The sequence below is a fragment of the Chrysemys picta genome, chromosome 16, assembly GCF_011386835.1.
Source record: "Chrysemys picta bellii isolate R12L10 chromosome 16, ASM1138683v2, whole genome shotgun sequence".
Lineage (NCBI taxonomy): Eukaryota > Metazoa > Chordata > Testudines > Emydidae > Chrysemys > Chrysemys picta.
In genome coordinates this window covers 19,121,588-19,144,443 of record NC_088806.1, presented here as the reverse complement: position 1 = coordinate 19,144,443, position 22,856 = coordinate 19,121,588, and the positions used below count along the sequence as shown (strand labels likewise).

The 22,856-nt window shown below is 41.7% G+C and overlaps 1 protein-coding gene across 1 annotated transcript in view; it reads left to right on the top strand.

Moving 5' to 3' along the window:
- ARHGAP32 (Rho GTPase activating protein 32) overlaps positions 1 to 22,856 on the top strand; it is a 410,242-nt gene that overhangs the window by 195,342 nt on the left and 192,044 nt on the right. The window contains 3 exon segments of the mRNA XM_042851949.2: positions 9,651 to 9,742; positions 10,833 to 10,874; positions 11,257 to 11,341. Coding sequence (XP_042707883.2) covers positions 9,651 to 9,742; positions 10,833 to 10,874; positions 11,257 to 11,341 — 219 coding nt within the window.

The window sequence follows — 22,856 nt, the reverse complement described above, 5'->3', positions numbered from 1 at the left end:
CCACGAATAGCATCTAAATCCAATAAAGTTTTGCAAACAAACTCAAGTTGGAAATCCATATTTCCCCCCCTTTTGGAAGCTGTTAATCGAATAATGTACAAATTAGATTTTGTTTTCAAGCTGAGAATTTCAACCTGCCTAAAGGATTTGAATTTCCTATTAATTTTAATTGGGTGTACAAATCTCCTAGGCAATCTTGAAAACGTCACTCTGAAAGTATTCAAATGAGCCTATTATGATATTTAACTGCATATGCAAAAATTGCTCCTAAAACCACATACATACAGCAATTTAAACAGTGTCAGCTGAGAACTCCCAAATACTTGTATTCACATCAAATGGTGCTATTGTATGCAAGACACTTCAGTAACATATGCAATAATTTTGTCCAGTTTCTATACTCTTTCCGGTTTAAACAAAGGGCCCAATTCTGCAGCCCTCATTTACCTTCAAGGGTGTTGCGCTTGCAAGTAAAAGCTGCAAGATTGGGCCAGCAATTTCTGTTGGAGTTAACCCCCTTTTTTTACTAAATACATAACAAGTTTGTTATTGCTAACGTTGGATTTTTAACGGGGTGCTTTTATTTTATTTCATGTATTGTGATCAGGATGTTTTTGGTATCATTTGAATGAGGGGTAACAAGAACTTTGTTTTCAAGGAGGCTGTGTGGTTTCAAGGCTAGGGAATAGGTTAGAATCTTTCCCTAGGGAGTAGGTACTAGTCTTTTACCTCTGAGGGATCGGTGGATATTTGTAGAACATTTTTTGAAGATGAAAAGTGGCAATCACTGTAAATGCTCCGTATGGCACTGGTACCAAGCCAGCTTTGGTTTGTATTTGATGCTGAGTTGCCATTGAGTTCTATGTGGACAAGTGTCTGCTTCAGAAAGAAACCCCATCATGGTCCACAGTGACAGGCCCCCTTTTTAGTCCTTTCAGTAGAGCCGGGCAGAATTTTCTCATCAAAATCCTTTTTTTGATGAAAAATGGCTTTTTGACCAAAATGAAATTTTTCATCTTTATCCGTGTTTTTAATGAAAAGGTAAAAGCAAAAAAAAATATTTTTTTTAAAAAATGCAAATATTTTGCAGGAAATTAAGTGGGAAAATTCTTTCAAAAATCCCCACCAAAAGCAATTGATATTTTTGACTAGCTCTAACTTTTAGCAAAGATGCCAAGGATTGAAAGAACCCAGCAGCTGGACCACCCTTCACACCCATAGAGGCAGTCAGCTCCCTCCAAACCAGGTTTGATACGTATTGACTGGGGAGGGAGGAAGAAAAGGACCTAGGGGTTGCAGTGGACGATAAGCTGGATATGAGTCAACAGTGTGCCCTTGTTGCCAAGAAGGCTAACGGCATTTTGGGCTGTATAAGTAGGGGCATTGCCAGCAGATCGAGGGACGTGATCGTTCCCCTCTATTCGGCATTGGTGAGGCCTCATCTGGAGTACTGTGTCCAGTTTTGGGCCCCACACTACAAGAAGGATGTGGAAAAATTGGAAAGAGTCCAGCGGAGGGCAACAAAAATGATTAGGGGGCTGGAGCACATGACTTATGAGGAGAGGCTGAGGGAACTGGGATTGTTTAGTCTGCAGAAGAGAAGAATGAGGGGGGATTTGATAGCTGCTTTCAACTATCTGAAAAGGGGTTCCACAGAGGATGGATCTAGACTGTTCTCAGTGGTGGCAGATGACAGAACAAGGAGTAATGGTCTCAAGTTGCAGTGGGGGAGGTCTAGGTTGGATATTAGGAAAAACTTTTTCACTAGGAGGGTGGTAAAGCACTGGAATGGGTTACCTAGGGAGGTGGTGGAATCTCCTTCCTTAGAGGTTTTTAAGGTCAGGCTTGACAAAGCCCTGGCTGGGATGATTTAGTTGGGGATTGCTCCTGCTTTGAGCAGGGGGTTGGACTAGATGACCTCCTGAGGTCCCTTCCAACCCTGATATTCTGTGATTCTATGAAGCTTGTACGTGGCTGCCTAGTATCCATTCTGTAGGAGTAACCTTCATTCCTGCGCAGAGGATCAGCTTGCAGTGAGCTCTGCACAGGTAGGAGTAGCTCCATGGAACTCAGTGGGACTAAGAATATGTGTAGTTTGCAGGATTCAGACTTGACACTGCAAGTTCAGCCTGTAAAAGAGAAAGTGGGGACAAATATTCTGATAACAGGATGGCACCGTTACTTGGTTGTCAACGTAGACTAACATTGAAAGGTAATATTTACAATTCTCTTTGAAGAACCCAAGTCACAATTCCACCTTGAGGTTGTGGGAGGGATAGCTCAGTGGTTTGAGTATTGGCCTGCTAAACCCAGGGTTGTGAGTTCAATCCTTGAGGGGGCCACTTAGGGATCTGGGGCAAAATCAGTACTTGGTCCTGCTAGTGAAGGCAGGGGGCTGGACTCGATGACCTTTCAAGGTCCCTTCCAGTTCTAGGAGATGGGATATGTCCATTAATTTATTTTATTTATAATTTATTTATTTACACTGTGCATGGCAGAGCGCGGCGTGTGGGAGGAGCAAATCTCAGGAAACTGGTTACGGCTCCCTGATTCTTTGCTGAGCAAATCTCAGGAAACCCGTTACGGCTCCCTGATTCTCTGCTAAGCCCCGGAGTGGCCTAGAGTAGCCTGGAGACAATCTGCCCTAGGCACCAATACAGCAGCTGAGGATTCCTGGAGTGCTTTGCGCTCCAACCTTTCCGCTTGCCCTGCCCTTCCACACCTGCAACATGCGCCGGCGCCAGGGTCTGCAGGGAGGGAGATGGAGGAGCCGCTTCTGTCCATGCTGGGCACTCCCATATGCTGGGGAGGCTTTGACTCCCTTTGTGCCACCTTGTTAACTGTTACAAATACTGCAACGCTTTTATCGGACTGTTCTCTAATTTTACTTGCATTAGCAAATCGGACGTCTTGTCTTCTGTGCTTGAAAGGAATGTTTTCTGATAAACCTAGTCAGGTTTGTTTCGAGCGAGAACCCTTTCATGCTCTGGTATGCTGTGAACTTGTTGGATTTAAATTATTTATGCCTGAAAGGTTTTGTGTCATTCAATTTCACTTCAGCTACACTAAATAACGATTGCAGATATCAAGGCCAGACATTTCTAACCTGGGTGCTGAAAATGAGGCAACTCAGGAAGTGAATATTACAGGTGCTGTGACCCCACGGTGCCCACTGAATTTAGCAGTAACATTTTCCAGTGCACCTAAGTGTTTAAGTCTCATTGACTTCCAGTGGGACTTAGGCATCTAAATCACATAGGTTAGCCTTTTCAGAAGCATCTCTATGCCTAAATATGGCCTTAAGTGCCTAACTTAAGGCACCCAAAGTTTGAAAATATTGGCCTGGTTGTTTATGGTGAATGCATGGGTTTTGAGTGTATGAACGACGTCTTATGCCATGTGAATATTTTAGTTCTGGGTTTAACTTAAAAAATGTTATTGGTTAAAACGAGAATTCCATTTTGTGAAAAATTTCAGTGTTGGCTTTTGTTCTGCATCAGGATGAAACTGAGACCTCAAAAATTGTTGAGGGAGTGGGGCAGGGGAGAGATGCATGTTCCATTCTCCCTCCCAACTGCCCAACAACTAAGGGGTTAGGGCACTTGCTTGGAACAGGGGGACCTCAGGTTCAAATCCTTCCTTTGCCTGCTTTATCCCATGTGAGGGAAGTTCCCTAACTCCCAAGTTGTAGTTGCTCCCTCAATCTCTCCCGTTTTATATAAATAATTAACTATTCAGTGGGCCACAGAGAGAGGCAGGCAGAGGAGGGGCTTGCACCTAGGGTTACCATACGTCCGTTTTTTCCCGGACATGTCCGGCTTTTCGGCAATCAAACCCCCGTCCGGGGGGAATTGCCAAAAAGCCGAACATGTCCGGGAAAATGCCGGCCGGGCACTTCCCCTCCCGCGGCTGCTCTGCTCCTCCCCTGACTCTTCGGCTCTGTTTAAGAGCTGAGCTGCCCGAGCGCTATGGGCTTCAGGCAGCCCTCTTGCCTCCGGACCCTGCGCCGCTGGCCAGGCACTTCCCCTCCCGGGCTCCGGGGGCGCAGGGTCCGGAGGCAAGGGGGCTGCCCGAAGCCGGTAGCGCTTGGGCAGCTCGGCTCTTAAACAGAGCCGAAGAGTCAGGGGAGGAGCAAAGTCTCCGGCCGCGGTGGCTCTGCTCCTCCCCTGACTCTTCGGCTCTGTTTAAGAGCCGAGCGCTATGGGCTTTGGGCAACCCCCATGCCTCCGGACCCTGCGCCGCCGGAGCCCGGGAGGGGAAATGCCCGGCCTGGGGCGCAGGGTCCGGAGGCATAGGGGCTGCCTGAAGCCCAAGCGCTACCGGCTTCACGGTTTGCTGGGCAGCCTCCAGACCCTGCGCCCCCGGCTGGGCGCTTCCCCTCCCGGGCTCCAGCTGCGCTGGGGAAGCGCCGGCCGGGGGTGCAGGGTCTGGGGGCTGCCCGGCAAACTGTGAAGCCGGTAGCGCTCGGGCAGCCCTTTTTGTGTGGCTCGGAGTGAGAGGGAGGAGGGGGGCGGAGTTAGGGCGGGGAAGGGGCGGAGTTGGGGCGGGGCTGGGGTGGGAAATAGGCGGGGCCAGGGCCCCGTGGAGGGTCCTCTTTTTTTATTTGTTAAATATGGTAACCCTATTGCACCTGGCCTGTCCACATAGTAGCCAAGCGCCCCAACTGCTTGGGCTATTGGCAGTAAGGCAGGGTCTCTCTGGTTTTGACCAGAAATTCCATCCTCGACCTAATGGAAAAATGTTTGTTGGAAAATTCCTGATTGCCTCTAGTTAAAACCACTCTCTTGCCATGGAAAGGCTTGCTTCAGAACCCATAGAAGTCAATAGAGTGGGCTTTGGATCAGGCCCTAACTTGTTTTCCTTGTTTTGGACCAATGCAGATTGAAACAGCAGTGACGTTTAGCCATGAGAATTACAGTAAATAATTTGCATAAGCAGATTTATTATGCAGTTACTAGTTTTCCACAGGACACCGATGCATAAAAAATAAGAAATGAAAAGTAGCAGCTGCAGCGGGTCGCTAGCTAATTTTCAAATGTAAATAATTCAGCTGTGTCAAAATGATATTTAAAAACAAATGACTGTGACAAGGAGCACAAAAGATGACAAATTCCTTTGTAGTGGATGTTGTTTATATTTGGAGAGAAAAATAATTTAGGCTGACGGATTTCCATGAAAGGTGCCCGAGCAAAACAAGTGTAAACTGATAATGGGAACTTCAATGTGTGCATGTCTGGGATGGAAAGTAATTGCATTTATTTGTGAGGCACACAGTTATATAATGGCAGTAAGTATGTGTTATTATTTATCTCCATTTTTCTTCTTCCATCAACCAAACTTTCTTTTTTCTGGCAGTACTTCCAGTAGTGACTTCTGACATGGATGAGAACCATCATCCCACTAATGCTTCCTGATTTAAGATTTCTCTGTGAGCCCACTGGATTGCTTTTCTGCAGCAAGCCCTTGATTTTTAACACTGAAAAAAAAAATATTGTATCTCATTGTGGACCATCTAAATGAATAAACACCGATGGGATAGAGAGAGGCATGGATCTTTTTCCAGTATGATTTGGACATAATTCAGTTGGGAAGGGAGAGAGCAAGATGAGTTTTCCAAAGATAAATGCTGGCTCTGAAGTATTCTGTGCTGTGCGCTTTGCCTACTCTGCTTTGAGTCCGACATAGGGTGATCTTTATCTACTGCTGTTATTTGGCTCTGAGCACATCTTTTCCTGTCAGTTTCACTTACCTGGTTTCACATGGCACCAGCTTCTACTGCAAATGGGAGATGGAAAATTATTTTTTGTCCCACAAAAGTTCTTTTCCATGGAAATCAAGGCAGGCAATATATTTCAGACTCTACCTAAAAAATGCTCACAGGAGTGGCAAATTTATTGCTGTAGTTAGTTATTGTATTATGTAAAAGCGGTATAACATATATTGCATTGGCTGTCTTCTTAACACTGGAATTCACAATGAGACCCTCAAGTGTTTTATTAATGCTATTGACTAAATTAATTGTCTATCAATGCAGATAGGTCAGGGATCACTTTATTTAAGGAATTAAATATTGTACTTGTTTTTCGGCGACGTGTACTGGATGTTTTACACACAGATTCTTTGTGAGACAATGGTGTTAAAATATTGCTTAGGCTATCAAAAGCCCAATTATGAGAAGGGCTGAATGTCCTCAGCTCCAGTTTAAATCAATAGTGCCCAAAGGTGGAGGAGGCGTCATTCTTAATTGCAGTAACCCTTCGCTTTTCAGGGCAGTGCTTAATGCAACTAGAGTGGAATTTGACTCTGTGCAGAGAACCCGTACACTACTTAAATCCTACGTAAGCCCTCAGGGATTTCACCCTGTTGCTTAAAGTCCTTATCCTTTTTTGCATAGACCTCTTATTTAAAAAAGAAACCAAGTAATGGATGGTGGATACTTCTGAGTAATCATTTTTCAGCTGTTTGCAGAGGCGATCAGATTTTATCCCCCCCGGTCAGAAAAGATTGGTTGCTTGAAGGGGACAAGAAGGATCCCCTTTCCCACATCCCATTTATGGTACTGCACAATTTGACAGGGTGCTTCATGGAGGTTGCCTGCTTTTCTCTGAAGCTTCCGGTGTTGGCGAATGGTAGCTGCAGGGTACTGTGCAAGGGTAGGCCCCTAACCTGATCTGTAATGGCAACACCAATGTTATTGTGTAGATTTGTCTGAAACTGAGTCTTGGCATCTATATGTTTCAGTGGTGAGTACCTCTGAAATGCATGTATGATCATTGCAAGTTTCGTATACCATATAGTGTGCTGTTACCTTGAATTATAATGGTCTTTTCGGGGCAAAGGCCATGTCTTTTTCCATGTTTGTAAATCACAGTGTACACTCTCTATTAAACTTCTGGCAGCTGTTCCGCTCTGGTCAGAGACCTCTCTGCGGACATGTTTAGGAACATAAGAATGGCATTCCGGAGCAGAGTACTGGTCCATCTACTCCCAACATTGGTGAATGGGTTTCACTCAGCGTCCCCATTGTTCTTGCCTTATGAGAGAAGGTAAATTGAAGTGCCCGCATTACCATCTCTATGCCATCCATTGTTTTGGACACCACTCCCGTTTTATAGTTTTGTATGTGAAGCAGGAAATACTGTATCTGACCTCTGCATTCTGCACTGTGCTTTCTCCACTGCTCTTGCCATGGTGACTAATGAGCTGCTCCCAGCCAAGACCAAGGATCATTGCTTTGTCCTTGCCCTCTCTGCTGACTTGGACATAATTGGTTCCCTCCCCCTCCCATTATGGGCCCAACCTAAAACCCATGCAAATAAATTGAAACACTCTCACTGGCTTGTACTTATATAGACCTCATCACTGTAGTGCCTCACAGTATTTAATGCGTTTATCCTCACAACACCTCTGAAGTAAGGCATTGCTATTATCTCCATTTTACAGATGGAAACCTGAGGCACAGAGAGGCTAAGTGATTTGTCCAAGGTCACACAAGAAGTCTCTAGCAGAGCACGGAATTGAACCCAAGTCCTAGGCTGGTGCCCTAACCTATGGACCATTGTACCTCTCTTATATAGCAAATTCTGTATGTAACAATGAGCACCACTCAGGCCTGATTCTCCTCACACTTAAACATATATTTTTTCCATGGCCTTCAGTGGAGATACTCCCAATTTAGCCTGCTGCAAGTGAGGAGGAAAATTGGGCTTCTCGTGACCTTTTGCTGTTGTAACCCCAGTCCTAGCATTGTATATTGCCATCCATCATGCTGTTACATCCTTATTTATATGGGAAGCTGCTCAGGGCAGGGACATGTTAAATGGGCTGTAAGGTGCTGTGTATGTCTATGCCACTTCATTGATTTTTCTGCAGTAAAAATAATTTTTAAAGCTTTAAAAGCTAGTGATAGGGCTTAGGGCTACACGAAACCGTGGATGCCAAACCTCCTGAATTATGGCATATTTCCAGTCAATCTGGATTTTGAGAAAGGGACCCATCTCTATTAAATAGCCAAGATGGGAATTTATCTTCTTGATAGATTGCAATGCATACAAGAACTATCACAGGGGGACAAAAATATACACACAGGTATAATTAAAGCTGCAGTAACCCATTTGCCCATGGCTTGGTACATAAACAGGCTTCTCTATAGTGAGAATAAAAAGGTTAATATGAAACAGTAATACACAGAATGATATAGACAGGTACATGTTTTAATTTTATTTTTATCTGTTAAATGTAAAAAGAACAAGAGAAGAAAACTGGAATGTAAGGTTGAAAGAGAATTTGGTTCTCTGGTAACACTAAAAATAATTCCAGTTTTTCCTGACCTCATTGGAACTCCTTAATGTCTGTCTAGCATCTAGCACTAAAATATGAAGAAAATCTATTTAAAAATGTATGGACAGTTATTGCAAATAGCAAAATGAATGTCACAGCCCTGTTTCCTATGTAAATTTCTGGACCAATGAACATCCTTATGGAGGACTTTCTGAGCACCAGGTCTGTGGGTTAAATGTTTTTGATCCTGAGATATTTCAAATAATCAAAGCCACAGCACATAAAGGTGAAATTCTTCCCCAGGTGAACAACTTTGTGCCTCAGTGCTGTACATTTGTATCTTACTGAAATATAAATTAAATAGAAATCCCACCCACAAACATACCTTTTGATCTGTCTGGGGTATAAAAGATCATTTAATGATATTAGAAATCATGTAAAATTGGCAAACCATTATGGAAAACAGCTCAGTTAAAACAAAATGATTTTAATTCCTATATGTATATACTCAGGAAGCTCTTAATTATTCCAGTGTAAGCTATGTGATATATTGAGAACTTACAAGGTAACTTAGGTCTTAAATAACATTAACATTTTTTGAGGGAGGCTAAGATGAGAACTGAATGGCACAGATACAACTCACATTTATCCGCATGAGTGGAGCAAAATATTACATGAACATTTCACTCTTTCTTTTCAGGACTGAAACGCCATTAGATGACAGAGTAGGAAAATTAAGTGTCTGGAATGGGTATGGATAGAAGACTATGAATGTTAAACCACCACATAAATTGAAAGCTTCTGCCACCCACAAAATAACACAGATGTAAATTTTGTGATGCCTTTTCATTGTGTCTTTTATTATTGATTCACGGGTTGTTTTTTTTAAATTATGTTTGTTTGCTTAGGCCCAGATTTTTTAAATATTTCAAAAAATTCTTCCATATTTAGGCACATAAGTAGCTATCCTGATTTTCAACAGTGCTGGGTACCCAGCAGCCTCAGCGGTGTTGGAAGTCAAGATGCTTAATTAGGAGCCTAAATGTGGTCTTGGAAGCATAAAGTTAGGCTGCTAGTTTTGAAAATCGTGTCCTTTTCCCTCTTATTCTTTGGGTCTATAATGCATTGGCTCTCCCAGTAATTAGTGAGAATTAGCAAGGTTTTATTGTATGTAAGCAGCTAACCATATTTTAGGTTGGAATCCCTGGATTCAGTATTTCTGTGCGGCAAGTTATTAAAGTATATCTTGCATACATATGTGAGAATTGCACAGACAGTGCATGTATTTATCTAGTGTTGGAGGCACCAAAGTGTAGTGTTCGATCAAATCTAACGTTTCTCTTTCCTCCTTTTTTCTTCTTTTTTGGTAGGCGAGAGGTGCAGATATCCCTGAGATTCCAGGGGAGCTGCCTCTTCGGACGTGCGGCAGCACAGCGAGCATGAAAGTGAAGAATGTGAAAAAGTAAGAGCAATGGGTTTATTTTGTTTGTGAGTTAATTCTGTAGCTTTTCTGTCCTCTGTGCTCTAACTTCTGTGATTCTAGCTGTGCTCAACACTGTCACAGTGCAGTAGACCCCCAATGCATCCAGAAGTCAGGCTGTAAGCACTAAAGGATTTCTGGTAGTCTCCTTATCAGAGCAGTGTGGACCTGCTGCCTGTGAAAAGCAAAACTCCCGGTCAGCATGCTCTAAATATTAAAGCTTGGGATGGATGAAGCTTATAGAGGTGGAGGTTTTGTAAACCTTTCACACTTACTTTTGGGGAGAAGGGTTGCAAAGCTAGTTTGAATTTTGAATCTCACTCTTGCTGTAATTTAAACTGTGGGGTTCCCCCCCCAAAGATGATTCCTTTAAAAAAAAAAAAAAGCTAAAGGGAAGCCTGTACAAGGTATAAGTGTAATACTTCCCCTATACTCCTGACACAGAAGAAAAGCTAAACTGGGACAAGTGGATGACCTTTATTTTTTTCATTAGAATTTTTCTCTGTGTCCCTGCTCTGTTTTTCAGTTTCTTTTTTTTCCACTGTACCTGCCCACTGCTGTTTTCACGCTACTTTTTCCATTGAACTGTTTTTTTCTCTCTGCCCTTGTTCTGTTCCCTTTTTATGCTCATTTGCCTTCCCTCAGCAGAATTCAAACCAATGATCTGTGAATGGGGTCCAAATAAGGCAAAAATGACTCGGCCCATCCCTATTTAAAGTGCAGGCAGAAGGTCCAGAGCTACCAGCATTGATCTGTGCGTTCAGAGCGATCATGCTCTGATGCTGTTAGGGAAAATGGCTTTGTTCTATTGCTGAGCAGCTAGATGCCGTATCTCACTTCCCACTTATATTCCCGTGGGAAGAGTGAGCCAGATAAAGACAATCTCATTGGCTCACGACCAGAAGTATCTATAGGAGTCTGCAGCAGCTTCAGCAGAAGGAAGATCCTGTTGCCGAACCAGAGCATCTCCCTGTCAGCCATTGCTGTAGTTGGGGATGTTTGGAGATGATTATGCCTCACCGCTGAATTTTAAAAAGCCAAAGGATAAATAGCATTTGTTCTGCACCCTCAGATCCATCAACCCGGAACTGATGGGCTGTGATGCCTTTCACAGGTAAAGTTTGACTTTCATATGTCTCTTGTGTCAGGCTGTTTACAGATTAATTTCCCCAATGCAAGTACAGGTGGAACAGCTTGTCCCTGCATCCTTCCCTATAGACACTGGCCTTGGTGGTGATGGAATGCACGTGTTTCCCTAAAAAGACAATGATAAATGTCACTTCGCAGTTTAGATTACCTCCCTCACCAAATCCCTTTCCTCACCGCTTTAGTGCATCAAAATAAGCAGCACTGTATGTTCCCTTAGCTTCAAGATGATGGATTGTCTTGGTCAGGCGCTTAAATGTAGATGGTCTAGCTACATTTCATCATGACACGCAATTCTGACAGTTGTTTCAGTGATGTGCATCTTATGGGTTGCTCTTGATGTACTTCAGGTTATCCTTTACCAAGGGCCACTTCCCGAAGATGGCAGAGTGTGCACATTTCCATTATGAGAATGTGGACTTTGGCAACATACAGGTAAGTTTCAGATTTCTTTTACATACAAAATTGGGTTGTGCTTGTCTGACTAGCTAACTAAGCTGAGCAAAGCACTTCATAGAGCTCCAGATAGGTTTGCTTTGTTTGTTAGAGTGTCTGGCAATAAGAAGTTGGAGCAGAAAGGGTCCCTTTTGGGGAACTGGTTTGATAAACCGGGCCAGTTTATGCCCTCAGTTACATTTGTGCACTCCCTTGAAGTAAACAATAGTATATATTGCACCTGGGTGAGTTCATGGCAGTGTCTGTAAAGACTGCAATTGGCACAGAACTTGAGTGTTTACAGACAACTGATTTAATAATGAGGGTGTTTTTCTTTTTGTCTGTGTGTGTGTGTGTGTGTGTGTGTGTGTACACATATGTACGTATGAGAATAAGCATGTGTGTGCATATTAATGTAGATCTAGAATAAAAACAGATTTGAGTTCAGGTTTCCCTATTCTGTTCACATGACCCTAGGCCCAGGTATTATATTCCAGCAGCTCTGCCCTCCTTAAGGCAGAATACAACAAGGGGCTGCCAGTCAGGTTGGGTTGCAGTCCGTTTGCGATGCCGGTTTACCTTCCTGTGTGAATCTGTAGTTCCCTCCAGGCAGAACCTCCCTCTATTGAACTGTACCCGAGACTTGTCCTGGACCAAGAAGCACTATCAGAGGCTCATAAATGGTACAAGCCTTGTCCTCTGCCTTCAGAGACAAAAAACATCATTAATGCCTTCAGCGTGTGCCAGCCAGAGAAGCAGCCTTATAGCTGGAGGGAGGGTAGAATCCCCAGGCCACATCCCTTTGATGTTATTTTCTTTCATTTAGAGTAATTTAACGACTTACGTTGAGAGTTGTGGTTCTGCTTACGTGCATCTTCTGAGCCATCGCTGTGGAATGTTCTGACAGCAGTCGAGTCCCATGTGGGATTTGAAGTCAGGTCACAGGGTTGTCCCAGTATCGTTGGTTGGTGGGACAAAGTGAAATAGTCTTGCAGGAGATGACTTGTATAAAAATAAGTCAACAATGTTCAGGATTTATTGTTGTTATTAGCACCTTGAGACCCCAGCTGAGTTCAGAGCCCCATTGTACTAGACACTGTATAGCACACATTAGAGCTAACAGAAAAAACAGGCGAAGAGTGTGAGAGGAAACAGGCAGAGAGGTGAAGTGACTTGCCCATGGTTACATGGGGACAGTGGTGAATCAAGGATAGAACCCATAACTTCTGAATTCCATACCAGTGCCCTCTCCCCTCGACCATTCCCACTCTCCATGCTATATGGGTACTCCATCTCCATTCTCCTTGATCAGTGGGAAATGTGCCAGCAGGAGCAGGATCCAGTCCTTGTACTGCACTGTACTTCTGGAAAAGTGTGGCTATCTCTGCATTCCTACCTATGTCTCCTTTTATTTTTTCAGAAGTGACACTATTAATCTTTTAATTATTATAAAAAAAAAGGTTTTATAATGGAGTAGGTGCTGAGTACATCTCTCTCCATCTACAGATCTATATTTTAGTGCATTGTGCATTCCTCTGAGAATTTTCTTTTCTCTTTTGTCATTCAAAGATAATGAGTACTCAGTCTGCACAATGCATAATGCATGTACTCGAGTGAAATTGCATCTTATTGCATGTTATTTTTGCTTAAAATATTTTGAAGACAAATGATTGAATTGCATTTGTGGTTTAAGTATATGTTGACTTTTCCTAATGCTGCAGGCACTGTTACAAGATGATGAGAGGGAGATGCTATCACAGTGTGAAGTGAGATGGATGTGTTCAGTACAAATTTTCTTCATGTTGTTCTTCCAATGAACCCGAATCCTGATCTGGTATAAAATTTTCAAAAACGAGACTTAGGGCTTGTCTACATGTGGAGTTTAGAAATGTTAATCTGAATTCACTAAAGGTGTGAATTTAAAGTGGATTAGATAAACGGAATTAAATACCTGTGTGGATGCTTTGATTTAGAATTAAAGTGGCCTTAATTTTGTTTATTTTAATTCACTTTGGAAGTGAATTGAAGTAAACTGATTTGAGGTCACTTTAATTATGAATCAGAATGTCCACAAAGGGACTAAATGCAGTTTAATTAATCCACTTTAAATTCATACCTTTAGTTGATTTGGATGAATTTTTGTATCCCTGTGTAGACCGTAGGCTCCTAAGTGCCTACGTTATTTTTGAAAATGGGACTTTGGCTCCCATAACGTAGGAACTTGTGAACATTTTCCCCCAGGTTCTTATTCAGGAAACAGTTAAGTACATGCTTAACTTAACAATGGGACTACTCGTATGCTTAATGTTAAGCATGTGGTTCAATGCTTCGCTGAATGGGGGCCCTAATTACTTGCCCTATTCCTCTTAATTCCTCGTTTCTGCTGAACAGTGACTACTAGTGGAGTCAAGTTGTGCAGTGATTTTTGTAATGTGAGCAAAAACACATTCAGGCACAGGTTGAGATTCATTGCTCTTGTGAACTAAACCACATTTGAGCCCGGGTCTCTAGCTATGAAAGATTAGGGGCATTATGATGCTTCCTTGGTAGCAGAAGGCTGAGTGTTAAAAAGCCAAAGAAGAAAAACAAATTAAAACCGTTGGTACAGCATGAATATAGTTCCCTGCTATAGAGAATAGCGTTGGATAGAGCTCACACATCTTAAGTGGTGCATTTGTGCTAATAAATTGAAGTAGACTAGACAATAGGAGTAGGTTGGAATGACATACTTTTAAATGATAGTTTGACACCTAATAGCGAATTACTAACTTTAATCTGAAGGGCTAGTGGGTGTAATTTCCTTTGAAGAACTATTCACTCTTAAAAATTTGCATAGTAGACAGGCAGTATTTTTATGGCGACATCAGTAATTATATAAAGGTGTCCAATAACAGTTTGGCCAGCTTTCAAATTGATTTTTAATGTTTATGTCATCTGTGATGGGGTTTGGTGGAGCAATGGGACTTGACAGCTTGGCGATTCACTTCTAGAGAGACGCTCCTCTATCAGTCTCATGAGATGAGTGAAAATGGATTTGCTCTCTTCTTACCATAGTGCTGGATTAACAAAACCATGCTAATTTCAGCATGATTTTCCTGTTAAGAGAGACCCAGGAGTGATATATCTGGGCTGTTGCATCTCAGTGATGAGGTGCTTTGGCAGAGCTGTATCTGGCAATAGTGTTAAACATTGATTGCCTGGGTGGTGCTGGTCAGCATTCATGTGGCACTGGATATATCCACTGGGTTTTAGGGATTTAGATGTTCAGCCCCCAATGAAATTAATGGGTGTTGGATGCCACAGTACCTAAGGAAGTTCTCTAAATCATAGCCGGAAAAGGGTTTTAAAAAACTTTTCTTGCTACTTTCCATAGAACACAAACCAAGTGCAATTTATTATACAAACGACGATGAATTCTTCTGAGGACTGAGTCACCAGAGGGCAGTAGAGCTGATCATTCATGTAGTCACTAAATCCAAACAAGGTGCTACAGCTCATTGTTACTGGAGAACAAGCTACTTTAGTTTATTATAAAGTGTTATACAATCCATAAACCCATTTATTATTTATATGTCCAGCCCGTGCCCCAGCTCAGAGAGTTCTATGACACCAAGACCCAAAGATACAGGGGGATCTTGTTGTTGGATGAGTTGCCTTACCATAGTACTCATAGACCAGGTCCCATTGTGCTGACACTGTACAAACACACCAGCTCTGTTCTGTCATTGCAAGAGGTGGCCTGATAGCTTTTACACATGGTTTATTTATGCATGTTCCTCTGTGGCTGGATTAGCATGTTGTGTCCCAAAGACTGCATGGATTAATGGACTGAGCACAGCCCTGGGTCCAAGAAACTTCTGAGTTCTAATCCTGATTCGACTACTTGCTTACTCTGGCCTCGAGAAAGTTAATTTAACCTCTCTGTGCCTCAGTTTCCCCATGTATAAATAGGGATAACACTTCCATACCTCATGTGGATGTACTGAAGCTTAATTTGTTAAGGTTTGTACAGAGCTTTGAAAACATGAAGTACTATATGAATGTTAACTATTGTCATCCAACCAATCCACTGAAGAACAGGAGGGTCCATTAGTCAGCAGTAAATGAATAAAGAGCCTCTGAAGCATTACCTTGCTTACTAACATTTATATATTTTTTCGCATTGAAGCCATGCAGCAAATGCATATTCTGTCTTGATTTGAGGCACTGAAATGAGCGGTGGAAAAATCCTTTCACAAAGACTAGTGCTATCATAAAAAACAACAGCCCACAAATCTTTCTGTAAGGCAAAATGTTAGCTCACCAGGCAACTAATGGAATTTATTGACACACCCAGTTGGAATCAAAACTTTAGTAATGGGATGCGCTTTGTTGATCTCAACATGGTAAAGAATTTACTGGTATATTGAGGAAATAAATTATATTTAGTATTTCATTTATACTTCAGGTCTGCATCATTGAATTTTTAATTATATGCTGAAAGGTCAGGCTCTGCATGATAAATTTTTTAAAATCTAACAACGGGTGAGCTTTCAGAAGTCTGACTGGTTTTGGTAGGGGGAGGAGGGACGATATATGTAATGCAGCCCTATCTGCAGAACATACCTTCTACACCAAACGTTTTTTTTTTTTAAACCATAATTGTGTGGCAGTTGGAATGTGCTGACTCAGTGTCATTAGACTAGTCTGTAATCTTCCCCCTCCCCTGCTTAGCTCCTCTTCCCTTTCCATCCCTCTTGCTCCCTATCTGTTAATTGTGATATGGTCCCTTGCACATGTCCACAGCCCCTCAAAATTCAATTGATGGCACATGGTGAAAAGACTAGCAGGTCTCCTAGCCAACATTGTTTATAGTATTAGGCAGTAGTGGAAAGCACTGAGCTGGGAGTCAGAAGACCTGGGTATTGTTCTTAGTCCTTCCACTGACTGACTGTGTGACCTTGGGCAAATCATTTAGAAATCATTGTGTGTGTACTAAAACACTTTAGTACACATTCAATTTTAAAGGTACACGAGTAGTAGAACATTTAGGGGGTGGCCATTTGCAAGAGCTGACTTAACCAAAATTATCCTGTCACTTATCCTGTTCACAACCACTCCACATTCCTGCATCACTTTTATCTAAAACTGTACCAACTCCACTCCTCCAAAAGAGCATCCAAAATCCATTTCTAAAAGCGACTTAGGACTCATTGACCCCGAGTAAAACCTAAAGCTTGACGACACACACAACTGTATAGTTTTAAACAATTAATAGCATAGTGCGGCACAGTCCTCCTAGGGTGGATACAGTAATACTAAGAAAGGTAAGTCTATCAATATAGTATATTTTCATAAAACAGAGAGAGGGAGAGATAATGGGCACTGGAGGTAGCTTTAATTCTTGTTAGAAATAAAATTCAATTTTATTCTTGATTTTTCATGCTCTTTGGTTGAGTGTGCATTAGAACTGCAATATGAACAGCTGAGCAGCATAATGGTTAGTTGGTCACATTTTTTGTTCTTTCCGGAGTCTAGTGGGATGGAATAAAGGGTTATGATCATTCTCTTTCCTCAGGCGCCCTATCATTTGACAGATTACCCCTTCAGGCCATATGTTCTGTGTGAATATTTATGTACCAGCACAATGACTGACTGACTAAAACCCCAAAAGGGATAGCTGTCTGGGGATTGCTGCGCATGGAAGGCCCACTCTCTCTCATCCATCAACCCCTGGCATTGCAAGTGGTATAAGTGTATTATAAGTGTATGATCAGTGGTAGAGGAAGTACTTGAACTCAGAATCACTTCCTCCAGTCTAGGCAGCAGCTGCTAGGAATCCCCATTATAAGTTGAGCAGTTTTGCTGCAGAATGCCTTCGGCAAGCTGAGACTTTGCAGTCAAGAAGACACGCCACGTTTCTGTTGTGGCTGTAGTTGGAGCCTGTAAGCGTCTTTTCCTGGTGTGTTTCTTAGGAAGCAGACCCTTGTAGAGATCAGCTTGGTTTTCTTTGTGCCTTTCGTGAGCAAAGCCTGTTGTTAAGGGGTTTTCTTTGTTTTTTTGTTTTTAAATAATGTTCAAGGGGGGAAAAAGCTTCTAACTATATATTTGTTATCTAAGGGGGGGGGAATCTCCAAAGAGCGTGTGAAAGATTCAAAAGGAAGCACAAATGTTAGGCTTGAAATTCACTGTTAACCTCACAAGCACAAAACAGCCTCTCTCTTCCTTCCCTTCCATAAAAAGAAAAGGGGACATGCACAGTAGAAATCACTCAAACAACCATAATTCTGTCCTATATCATTGCCCACAGGAGACAGTAAGCCCAGGAATTTGCTTTAGGTTTTTAAAAAAATGTTTGAGAGGCTGAGCAGCAAGAATCCCCATAGAGTTTACAAGCTGTGCGTGGTTGAGCCCTGCTACTTGCCGGCCTGCCTTCCAACTGCAAAAAGGGATTTCCTCTCCCCAGAGTAGACACCACCTTCCCCCCTCACCTTGCCTCCCATCCTCTCTGTGGTGCTCTATTCTGTTTCTTCCAGACCAGAGTCTCCTGTCCCTTCCATATGTTTTCTTCTCTGTTGTTCTTCCCTTCTCAGTGGAGGCCATTGGAGACTTTGCAAGGTCTTCTTTGACAGCCTAGGAAATGAAGAACAGCAGAGCTCAGAGTGAATATGGAAGTGCTTCTAATAACTAAATAATTCTGCCAGTGACTCTCCCAAAATTGGCACCAGCTCTTGCCAACATCAACAGATTATTTTTTTTAAATGGATTTCTAGGCCAAGCTTCTGATGCCAAAAAAGTTAGGAAAATATTCAAGTAGTAAGTTCACCTCAGGTTTTGGATCCTTGTATTTCCCACATGACTTATGCAATTTGCCACAAACACCTCAGAAAAAGTCTACGCTGGAGTAAGAGCACACCTGTGAAATTTCGGCCAGATTGGTTTTCTTCCAGCAAATTGGGGAAAAATCAAACTGAAACTTATTTATGAAAGAAGGGTAATTTAAATCGTAACTGTGCAATGATTGATGTCTCTCCATAATACAATAAAATTGTTGCTAGTACCTGTACTTATTCTTCTGGGAAGCAAAGCAAACTGACATGTTAGGATCTTTGTCCCTCTCTAGTGGTTTGTCCACATAAGAGGTTCACAGAATCTCTAGCTTCTGGAAGAGTTAGTCCTTTAGGTCAAGCCATAGTGGCTCATACTTTTAACTCTGAAGCTGTTAGGTTCAAATCCTGCTGAAGGCCCAAGTGGAGCCGGATAAATTAACATTTTTTATATAGCCTTTTACAATGATATCTTTCCAACTGCAGGAGACAATCAAGTCCCTTCTGTTGTTGTGCATGTGTAAATCCTATTGCTAGAAATAGGGTTAAATGGAATATGTGGGTCAGATTCTCCAGTGGGGTGGAGCTGATCTCACGGTGTTGCACTAGAGTAATTCAGAGCAGAATGTGGCCATCTTTAAAAGAAGTAAAGGGTGTTTCTGTTCTGCAGTTGAAGATATAGTACTGAAGTGTATGTGAATGACCAATTTTATTCTGTTCTGGGTTTTCTTTTGAAACCTGAGTGTGTTTCCAGCTGCCTAGCCTTCTCTTTAAATGTACTGTATACAGCACCTCCTCCCAGACTGACAGGTCCTGGAACCAAAGTGATGCAAAACCTGTTTATCTTTCTCTTTATAAAAGAGGAATTCAGTTTTCTACCAATACTAAATCGAATGTTGTATGTGGCTACTGAATTATCTCTCACAGGAGAGGTTCTCTCTGTTACCTTCACTTGGGATTAAATGCCTATATCTGATCCCAAATATCCCCTTCACTTCAGCTCAAGTTGTCTTTAAGTTTAAATTGAATCATGATGCAGTATAACCCAGATAGCTCAGTGGTTTGAGCATTGGCCTGCTAAACCCAGGGTTGTGAGTTCAATCCTTGAGGGGGCCATTTAGGGATCTGGGGGAAAAATCTGTCTGGGGATTGGTCCTTCTTTGAGCAGGGGGTTGGACTAGATGGACCTCCTGCGGTCCCTTCCAACCCTATGATTCTTTGCAAATGAGGTAATTTTTATTTAGGTGCCTAAATTTTGGCAGCCAAGTTTGAAAATTTTGGCCTGCAAGATGTGTATGACTTCTTTTCTTTGACCACCAAAGGTGTGTGGAACTCACTTGAGCAGTTCTGGTTTTTTTCAGCATGCAGTGGCTATTCAATGACCTGAGTAAATCTTAAGAACAACTAATGCTGGAACTAGCCCAGCGATTAACTTTGGCAATGACCTACAATATTTACCATCATCATAAATCATCGTTAGCGGCATGTCACAGAAATATATATATATATATATATATATATATTATATATATATATATATATATATATATATATATATATATATATATATATATATATATATATATATATATATATATATATATATATAAATAAAAAGTTTTAATTAGCAACTGGAGTATAGAAGTGTTGGAAAATTGTTCTTTGCTAAAGGTTAATGACCTGGAAAAACAGAAAAATGTATAATTAAAATATATTTAAAAAATATTTATAAAGAACTCACATACTCCAGAAAAGTAATCCTTATTTCATAATGTTACATAGTTTGAGAGGCAATTAAACTTTTACATTTTTATAAACAATAAGTCACTCTTTTAAGAAGAACATTAAAAATACATTGAGTGACACTTTATGCTGTTTTAAAAATATGCCAAGCTGATATGTTTTTAATGTCTAACAAACTTTCTATAGATGTGATCCCTGGCTTTTATAGTAGCAGGTAATATTTTTATTCGCCAGTGGAGGTTTGACATGCTGGTGAACGTATTAGCTGTTAACTCAAACATCATTTGGAACATTTGCATTGTGTGTTTACTTTACCTGCTTGCATAAAAGACAGTTTATTTAGTTTTGCTTATGTGCCAGAAATTCTGGTTTTAACGACACAGTTGGCAGCTTAGGGGCCAGCCAGTTAATGCTCCTTTTAATTAGCTTTAGATTTTCAGTGGTATGTAGGTACCTTATAGTGCACTTCTTGCTCAAGACATCTAGATAACAAATGGCCTAATCCTGCAATTTTTTTTAATATGAGTAACTGCATTCACTTCATTGGGACTACTTGCTGGTTAAGGGTTATTCATGTAAATAAGGATGGCCAGATTCCATAGATGGAACTCTGGGGAAATTATTGACTAGCTATAGCAGTGTGATCTACTTTCTAGGTTGTTTTCACTTTTAAAAGTCAGCAGTCCCCCCCCCCCCCCACTCAACAATGTCATAATCCATTTTCTTTGATGTGTCAATCAAACATTGGATTGTGGATTGGAGGGCCTTTTGAATACCAAGAAGAGAGCTGCTCTTTGTGCACACACATTGATAATCTGCACCATACAGCAAGGAAATATGGAGAAAGAGGCACATGAGACTAAAAGGCTGTATTTATATATTGTACATTAAAATGTTTGCATGTATGCCATGGGTAGGGCCCTACCAAATACATGGCCATGAAAAACACCTCACGGACCATGAAATCTAGTTTCCCCCTGTGAAATCTCGTCTTTTGTGTGCTTTTACCCTATACTATACAGATATACAGTATTATACAATACCATACCATGCCACCCTTTACTTCTGCACTGCTGCCTTCAGAGCTGGATGGCCAGAAAGCGGCGGCTGCTGACTGAGGGCTCAGCTCTGCTGTCAGCAGCGCAGAAGTAAGGGTGGCAATACCATACCATGGCATCCTTACATCTGCACTGCTGCAGGTGGTGGCTCTGCCTTCAGAGCTGGGCTTCTGGCCAGTAGCCACCACTCTCCAGCCACCCAGCTCCGAAGGTAACGACCCGCCAGCAGCAGCGCACAAGTCAGGATAGCAGTACTGCAACCCCCTCTACAATAACCTTGCGACCCCCCACCCCCCAACTCCTTTTTGAGTCAGGACCCCTACAATTGTAACACCATTAAATTTCAGATTTAAATAGCTGAAATCATGAAATTTATGATTTTTTAAATCCTATGACCGTGAAATTGACCAAAATGGATTGTGAGTTTGGTAGGGCTGTAGCCATGGGGGAGTCTCTCTCAAAGGCGCAGCTATGAATTGCCGTCTTGACAGCTTCACATGTCAGAGAGGTTGTTGTAAGATCTTCAGAGTTGAGCTCCAGGGTTTTGTTTTAGCTCTTAGAGATAAAGAACTGTACAGACCTTCTCAGGGTTCTTGGGTGTTGATATATGGGTTTTTGATTTGGGCCCTTTTCTAGATTTAAAATGACACACACACATGACCATGGAGCTATATGCCGGAGGCATTCTTGCAAGTCTGCAGACTTTGATGTTTTCTTTGTTTTAAATATGATCTGCTTTGTTCCCAGATGTGGCAGTGTGCATAGGATGCGAAGTCTCCTGTTTCCGGGTTGTTCTTGCGTGAAGGCTGTGACCTTAAAAGCCTAAGGGACTTAAGTATTGAGAGGCAGCTTTGATCTCTGTTATAGATTCCACAAGTATCAATTATCGCTCTCCCTTGCTCACTCTTACTTCTCCCTTTACTCCTGGCCATTATACCATCTAGTACTTAATTCAGGTTGCATTCATGGCGCTAAAGACATATGAAGCTGAATGCTCCCATTACACACTGGCTAGAAGTACAGTTTATCAACGCACTCAGGACTTGGCTCTGTGGCTCATATTGAATGTAATATTTAAACTGAAATGTGTAATGCTACCTCTGCAGGACTCTCTATCTTCAAGCTATCCTCTACTAACGCATTACTCCTCTCTAATTTCTAACTCCACTAAAGCCCACATAACACATCCCTTGCTCCTGATAAGCAAGCTTCTTGGGGTTTTTTTCTCTGCCCCTCCACCCAATTAACAGAACTTTAATAAACAGCTAGTGGCCTATCAATGTGGTATACATGTTTTTAACACACAAGATCTACCATCTTACCACGCTGACAGACTGACAGTTCCCTTGAAAGTTCTTCAGTTTCCCAGATGACTTTTACAGAACCTGATTTGATAGGCTGAGTAAAAGCCTGAATTTGATGTGGTCAGGCACCAAGGTTAACGAGCATACCCTTCTGAAAAGCACCAAAAGATTTCTGTTGATTCTCAGTGGTCAGGACATAGGGGGTTTTTTTTAAGCCTCATTCAAAGACTTAAGCAATAGGGTAAACTTCTGCATCACCATACTGAGGAGTGATGCCAGTAATAATTCAGAAGGAAGAATGTTACCTAATGAATCACTAACCAACCCCATGAGTAATGAGCTATTGAAATAAAAATACAAAATGGCATATGCTTCAAAATATATATGTTCATAATCCATGTGCCTGCCTTAAAATTAACTTTATTGGGTGAATGATAAAGCTCATTAATGTGGTTATAAAGCAGATGATCTATCAGAAAACCTCATTTTCAGGCAGTCTTTATGGTCTTGTCATGCCAGTTTGTGTTTAGATATTAATAAAAATCCTCCCAACTTGCTGTTACATTCACCACATCTGCATAGCTGTTGAGTGTAGGGCTTTAAT